Raw genomic sequence first — 7,596 nt, 5'->3', positions numbered from 1 at the left:
TATATATATATATATATAAAAATACCCTGACACAGATCTGTTAACATTCTTAATTCACTTTCTAAGTTAACCATTCAGTCGGATTTATAAAATAAACTCTAACGAACATGGGTGAAAGTACATACATAACATTTATTTAAAACATCCACTTTTCCCTTTTTTTCACAAGATGCACAAAAAAAGTGGGGGATGGGGAATGATCCCAAGAAAAGTTTGGTCCCCCACAACCTATCAAGTAAATGTTTGAAAAGAAAAGCACCCCTATAAGTAACCCTCCATTCAGTGATCAGAAGAAAAAATATTTATGTGCTAAATATTTAATTGCATTTGCCAGAGCAAAGCAAAAAATATTGCTACAAGAAACATGCTAAATAGACATCACTGAGACAAGATTAGAATTAAAATGGGGGGTTCATGTTTTAAGAAAAAGATTATAATTAGCAAAATGTTAATAATTAGAAAGATTATTATTTAATTAATGGTAGGAGGTAAAGTCTGGCTCCTCTAAAGTAAGCCTTAGCTGCATAAGTTATTCCAAAAACCACTGTTAGACAACCACTTATAAGAAAACTGAGAAAGATAAAATCACTCAAGTTGGATTAGAACAGGAAGGGTGTTAAAAAAATAAATTTTTTTGTACCGAGCTAATTGCATCCTGGGTTCGTTTAACTCTCTGCATCTCAGGTGTCTTTTCAATAGCTGTTCCTGTTCCAACCTCTTCTTTATATAAAATCTTCATATTCAAAACCAAGACAACAAAGTTAAGCATATAAAATATAATACGGTTCCCTGATGGAGAATGATTACAATACATGGGCCAAACTAATATGCAAATAGGTAGCCTCAGAGTCAATTTAAAGCAAAGTCTTTAATGATTACAAAACAAGGTCAGTAATGTTTACCTTGCCTACTTAGGTAATCTATCCTGCCCCAAGCAGTGACCACCCTGGGAGTGGGGGACATGAAGAAGGAGGGGAAACAGCTGGGATAACTTTTATTTGCAGCAATATGTTTTGGGGATGATAGTATTGCATTTTGCAACATTTACCATCAAACTGAAACATCTCACCCTCTAACCTATCAGACAGATTTCCTTTGTTAACTAAGCTACACTGAAAATGAGAGACAGAAATATTTGTTGGACACTTCATGATAAAAATATATCAAATGTGAAACAAATCAGGACATAGCTCATTTTTTGTTAAGAGAAGACATATACAACACACCAAGACTGTTATATAGGCAGTCCTCAGACTTATGACACAAGACACGGTTTTCAGGAACCAATTAAGTCGATACATTGTAACTCAGAACCAATTTTCTCATAAGAAACAATGTTATAAACGGGGGATTCGTTCCTGAACCAAGGCCGATACCCTATTTTCACCAAAAATACCCCAGAATTTTGTACTCGATCAATTATAGATGAGTAATATAGCTACATTAATGTATTTCTATTGTAAATAGCAATCATATTGATTTGGAAGGACTTATTTGAGGTGACTTTGCTGGACTTTTTGAAAGGCTCTTGGCTGGACTTTTTCAAGGGTTCTTGACTGGAGTCTTCTCAGGAGTCTTGGCTGCAGGTTTTTCTGGACTTGTCTGCTTTCTTAAAGAAAGTGTCCAAGGAAATTTGGACAGATGTTCTCCAGGGAGATGAGCAACGCAGCAAACTTGTTCGCTGGCATGATGTCGCATTGGATCAAGCGTTTTAAAGTCAAAACTGACATCATAAAGTTGAAATAGGGCGTCAATTTATAAATGTTGTAAGTGCAAAACATTGTAACTCAGAATGTTGTAAGTCGAGGATTGCCTGTACTAGAAGTTCACAGTCCTGGATGGCCACATGGCAAAATAGAGCAAACACCAACAATATTCCTTTAAATGCAGAACTGTTTACCTCATCAAAATGTTAAATAAGAAATCTGGGGCCTGTACAAGAAGCATCAGGTATCGATGCAATCAAAGGAAGCTAACACTAATTAGTGTAAAGTAAGTAGTAAACAATAAGGCCTCTATAGCACAACATGTGCCTAATTTCAAGCATGTGAGTAGTCCACTGAAGAGCATATGGGTTTGCAAGTTCAAGGCCTAAAATAAGTGTGTTTTTTAAAAATATTAACATAGAACTATTTGAGCAAGCTTTGAAAAAAAGGTAAAATAAGTATACCGAGCTGAAATTCTTCTGGTTTTCTTTAACACGCAGTATTTCAGGTGTATCTTGTACCACCATAACTTTCCCTTTACTGTTCTTTAGATCCCACTGGTACTGAAGCTATTAATGAAGTAAAAGAAAATTAATGGGTATCACTTTTGCTATCTTTTAACAATGTTTTTCTTTGTTTAAATGCAAAATAAAAGATTCTCAAAGATACATTTTACAGAGACAATAAGCAACATCAGATGTGCTAGATTGGTATAATTTGTGGGCATAAAGGAACTCCAGAGTTCCAGATAATCTGATAAAAATTAAAATAAAAGCAGATCATAAAAAAATCCCTCAGAAAAGTGTCTAATGGTAGTTACGAAAGTTAAATCACATTACTGGGGGGAAAAATGTAATTACTGATTCTACTCACATACAAAACAAGGTGTGTCCCCCTATCCCTAGCCTGGGGGAGAGGGAGAGGGAAAGCCCCTTGTTTTATATTTGCATACAAGGAAATCGCATTAAAAACATCTATCAGTAAACTGCCACCAAAAGCAGTATATGCTTAATAATAAAAACAAACTATGTTGTTAATTAAGTGCAGCCAACATTAAGCATGACTATAAAATACATGACACATAATGGGCAAACATACCAATGGAAACTTGTCTCCTACCCCCTTCCGTGCCCCTGCTGCTGTGTTTCCTACGACAGCAGTGCGGGGGACAAATTTAAGATCGCCTTCCCCTAATTAGAGTCTATAAATGGTAAATTATAACAAATTTATAATTTTATATGTACAGAACCTAATTATTGGGGGGGGTCATCTTACATTTGAAGTCATCTTATATTTGGGTAAACACAGTACTTGTATATGTACTTCCCAGTGTGACTCCTCCACCACTTGGGTTTCTGCTATTAGTGGTGAAATATCAAAACAGTGTAGTAAAATGGAATAATTTTCCAGGAAATACACAATGCTACTTTGACTCCTTGTGCAGTGAGTGGCTGTACATTTACAGAGCCCTCTCAGCAGGACTCTGCGCATGCACAAAACCAGCCTGCCCAGAGGCACACGATGTAGGATTGCAGGATTGTGGTAAAATGGTAATTAGATGGAAACTAGCTGCTGTCTGTTGTGTGAGTGTAAATGTGGCTTGCTTGGTATACATACAGTGCTGAAGTTCTTCTGGTTCTCACGGACTCTCTGCATTTCTGGTGTTTCTAGAACAGGTACATAGTGTGACATGCCCCTTTCTGCATCTTCTTTATACTTTTTCTGTTTAAAAATACATATTTATGAAGAGATTTTTCTGTTAATGTGAAAAGTATAAATAGCAGCATAGCATCATTTTTTATTAATAAAAATGTAAATATGAGTATTTAGAACTTCAGTGTTTGATACAGCATACAAGATAAACAATTGAATTGAATTTGTTTATATATAAAGTAGTGCTGGAAAAAGTTGGCAGATCAATAGTTCTGGGGACGTATATCTTCCTGGATGGTCTCCTGAATTTTATCATTACCAGCTATTTAATTCATCTTAAAACAAAGATATGCCCTGTACTTAGCCTCTACTAATGATGAACTAGGGGAGATTCTCATGGAGCGTGAATTATGATCATGTCTTTTAAAATCTCATTACCTGACTTGACAAATTCTTGACCTGATGTGCATGAATAATCTCTGGAGTATCCACAACAGTAGTGTAGTTGGCTTTCTCCATTTCTGCTAAGTGCTTATATTTGATCTGTTATGAAAAACCTCAGTGTTAGATGTCTTTAATTGAATCTCTGACCACAATTTCATTTTGGGTTGTTCAGAAAATACTTTTAATGTGGTTTCTTTTTTTAAAAATCATCAGATTTGATGTCTGAGCTGTTTGCACCAACCTGACTGGCAATGTCTGTAGCATTCTTGGCCCTCATAAAGTCTGGTGTTTCTAAAGCCAGGGCTGTCAGACCTCTTCCCTTGATTTCCATCTCCAACGTTTTTCTGTACTCTTTCTACAGTATAGATAGTAATTTAAAATAAAGTTATTTAGAATAGAATGGATCTTTAATTGAGGCCACATTACAAGAACCCTATGATACAGAGATGTCAATCATACACAAAACAGCAAAATGAAATTCAAATAGTTGAAGCTTATTTTTTAAATGAAAAACATCAGAAGAGAGAAAATAATGAATCTACAAATGTTGTGGGTCATGTTTATTTCAAGGCATACTTCATGGCATGATACATCTTGAAGCAAGGTCTCAGGGCAAGAATCCTCCCAGAAAAACTGTATTGACGAGCAACTTGCACTCAGAGAGATGAGGAATAACTGGTGAGACCTGCCTGAAAAGTGCAAGGTAGTATTTACATGGGCTAGGAACAGACATTCAAGAAGCCTGAGTCTGAATTTATTCAATCTTTGCAGGTTATTTTAACCTGGCTGGCTAGGCTAAATTACTCGGTAACTATACAGACATCCCAGACATGCAGGCATATGCCTGCAGTGGCTCAGGCTAGAAGCTGGGGGGAGCTAGAGCAGCCCTCCCTTCCATTCTACAGGGCTGAGCTGAAGTGGGGCATAGCCAGGCCCTGGCAGGATGCTCTGGTTAACCCAGCAGGGAATTAATAACAGTGTTTATCACCCCTAACTCAGTGTTTCTCACCCCAACAGAGGCACATTACCAGTTACCTGTTGATTCTCCCTGTTGATTCTACCTGCTGACTCAGCACCATAGCCAGCATGTGGTCTGCTAGCTAATACAGACACCTCTCAGCAAGGCAAAAGGGGAGGGGGGAATTCCTGCTTTGCAGGGAGTGGTGAGGGGGAGGGGGGAAGCAGGCCCGCAGTCTCTGCCAGAGCTGCAGCCAGGGAGCAGAAGGGAGGGGCTAGCCTGGGTGTGGAGCAGAGAACCCCGCCCAGCCCAGAGAGCATGCCAGGATGCTGGGGGAGTCTGTTTTTTCTTAAACCAGCAAGGGGTCTGGGACAGACATTGCATAAGCTGGTTTGACCCAAATCAGTTAAGTTTGATACTATATACTACCAGGTTTATCTCAAACTGGTTTATGTGTACTGAAGATCTGTTCTGTTACAGGTTTAAAACAGTTTCTGATCACTTAAACTGGTTTATGTGTAATGACTGTCGCTAGCCAAAGGGATCAGGGCCAGGATGTATGCTGATTCAGAATTCTTCCACGGGGTGGACATTTCCTGACCTCTGGTGGAAATTCTATGAAGTGAAGTGGTAGGTCATCTCCTAGAGTGTAAGGGACTCAGCTGGGGCAAATGGAGCAACTGCCCCGAGTGCCAACTTGGGGTGGGAGGAGGGGTAAAGAAAAAAGCAGCTGATGTTGGCAATCATGATCAGAGAGGAAACTAGAAGTCCCCACAGCTCCTGTGTCCCTGGTGTCTGGCCACATTTCTCTGCTGCTGAAGGGACTTATTTAGTTGAAGTTGGTGTAATCTACAGGCTTGTGTGCCAGTTTCATTGGATTTAACCTATTATCTTCAGTAATATAAAAAATGTTAATAAACTACATATTCCTTGATGAACTGAAGAAATTTGCTGCACTAGCAAAATAACTATTAGAAGTGTAATATTACTGTATTGACATACTACTACTAGTAAAACATTTACATTGTTTAATCATCTTTTATTCTGTGATGTTGAAAATCATAGAATTATTAGCTGTTGAAGCGATCAACACCTGCAAAAAAGATTAGTATAAAATATCTATTTTACCTATGTGTGGTACAATTATAGTGATTTAGACAAGCTGAAATAGAAAGTCAGCTGTGGAACTAGGAATGGTGCTGATTCCCATTTTTCTACTCAACCAGTAACTAATTACTCAGTTTTCCCCAAATCTGGGGTTTCTGAAAGGTCATGTCTAGAAGCTTTGTTTTCATGTCATGAGCACTAAAATTGCTTTGGGCATTAATCATGTGGAAGGATTCTATTTCCAATCACACTATATTCCAACCAGATTTTTACTTACATCATTTAGGATTTGAGTGGCATTCTTTGCTCTTAATAAGTCTGGAGTCTCCTCCAAGATTGTTAGACCTTTACCTTTGACACCTTCCTCTAAATCCCTCCTGTACTCTTTCTGCAGGAAGAAGAAAAGAAGACTGTAAAAACAGTTGAGAGACAGGGGAGAGAGAGAGACAGAGAATCTCTGCTTTCTGCCACTTGGTTAGAAAAATTAAAATAAAATCCAACAGATTTTTTTAAACAAAAAAAATTACTGTTTGGCATTATATAACCTCTAAAACATAGATCACAACACATTAGAAACTCAGTGATAAACACAAAGAGGAAAATGTAACACACACAATGAAACAGTTATGTTGCCACTGCAGACAGGGACTCAATATGAACACAGTTAACAATTAGTGGAATTAACATCCACAACAAATTAGATCATACAGAACATACAAAAGAAAACATATAAAACATGCTTAACATCAAAGGTTAAAGAGTGAGGAAAGTAGTGATGATATACTGCTGAGGATAATTAGTGGAATTATTTGGCTTGATAGAGGAAGTAAATGTGGAGTAGCTGCTACCTCGCTTGCTATTTTGGTTGCATATCTGACATGCAATAAAGATGGTGTAACCTCCAGGCCAGTAAGGTTTCTGCCTTTAATGGACTCTTCAAAGTCCTTCTTATATTCTTTCTGATAAGAGTAGGAAGAAAAAAAGGCAAAAAAGCAAATATTTATTGCATTTAATTTTAAGAAATGTAAGGTAAAAAGTACTAGGGGAAAAGAAGCAATTTCTAGTTATGTCCAGCATATTCATATACAGCGTCACTACCTCCATGCAGCTAACTAAGACCTAATCCTGCTTCCACTTAAGTCAATGAAAGGTCTCTCATTGGCTTTGATGGATGCATAAGCTGACCCTGCATTTGAAGGGTTTGCAATTCTCCGGGTACACACAGGAGACAAGGAGCTCAGACAACCAATGCAATCACCCAAGCATCATGACCAGCCACCTTATACAAGTGTGTTTCAACATGTATAAGTTTTTCACTGTAACAAAACAAGATCAGATCACCAAGCAGGTAGAAAGTAGCTGCTTGATGGAATAGAATGAGAGGCCAATGAAAGATACTGGGAAATCAAAGACAAAACAGGTGTTCAACAGTTCTTCAATAAGAATCATGCCCAGAGTACTTACACTTGGAAGAAAAAAAATCTTCCTTTAGACTTACATAACTAACAAAAAGTAATATATTCTGTTGCAGAAGCGTCAGTGAACTGGACATCTCTGGCTGCATTTCTCTTTCAGATTCAAAACTACTGGTCGACTATAAACTACTTTACTCACGAATTAAGATAAAGAATAACAGAACTCACACCATTTATAGGTACACACTGAAATTTAAAGTGTTATTAAAGGTATAATGGAACTGCCTACCCCATCAGAGGATTATAGCTAAAA

The 7,596-nt window shown here is 37.6% G+C and overlaps 1 protein-coding gene across 8 annotated transcripts in view; it reads right to left on the bottom strand.

Moving 5' to 3' along the window:
* The window catches only part of NEB (nebulin), a 255,506-nt gene that overhangs the window by 25,748 nt on the left and 222,162 nt on the right, over positions 1-7,596 (bottom strand). For 7 of the 8 annotated variants that reach the window (XM_019522420.1, XM_019522414.1, XM_019522415.1 and 4 more), the window contains 7 exons: positions 6,717-6,827; positions 6,146-6,256; positions 4,045-4,158; positions 3,798-3,902; positions 3,324-3,428; positions 2,171-2,275; positions 641-733 (listed from right to left, as the gene is read on the bottom strand). In XM_019522420.1, the coding sequence (XP_019377965.1) occupies positions 641-733; positions 2,171-2,275; positions 3,324-3,428; positions 3,798-3,902; positions 4,045-4,158; positions 6,146-6,256; positions 6,717-6,827 (744 nt within the window). The remainder of the gene's footprint in view (positions 1-640; positions 734-2,170; positions 2,276-3,323; positions 3,429-3,797; positions 3,903-4,044; positions 4,159-6,145; positions 6,257-6,716; positions 6,828-7,596) is intronic. The other variant, XM_019522421.1, reaches the window with a different exon arrangement.

Source organism: Gavialis gangeticus, unplaced genomic scaffold (assembly GCF_001723915.1).
Source record: "Gavialis gangeticus isolate Ggan-Ray unplaced genomic scaffold, GavGan_comp1, whole genome shotgun sequence".
NCBI classification, from domain to species: Eukaryota; Metazoa; Chordata; order Crocodylia; family Gavialidae; genus Gavialis; species Gavialis gangeticus.
This window is presented reverse-complemented; position numbering and strand designations above follow the sequence as displayed.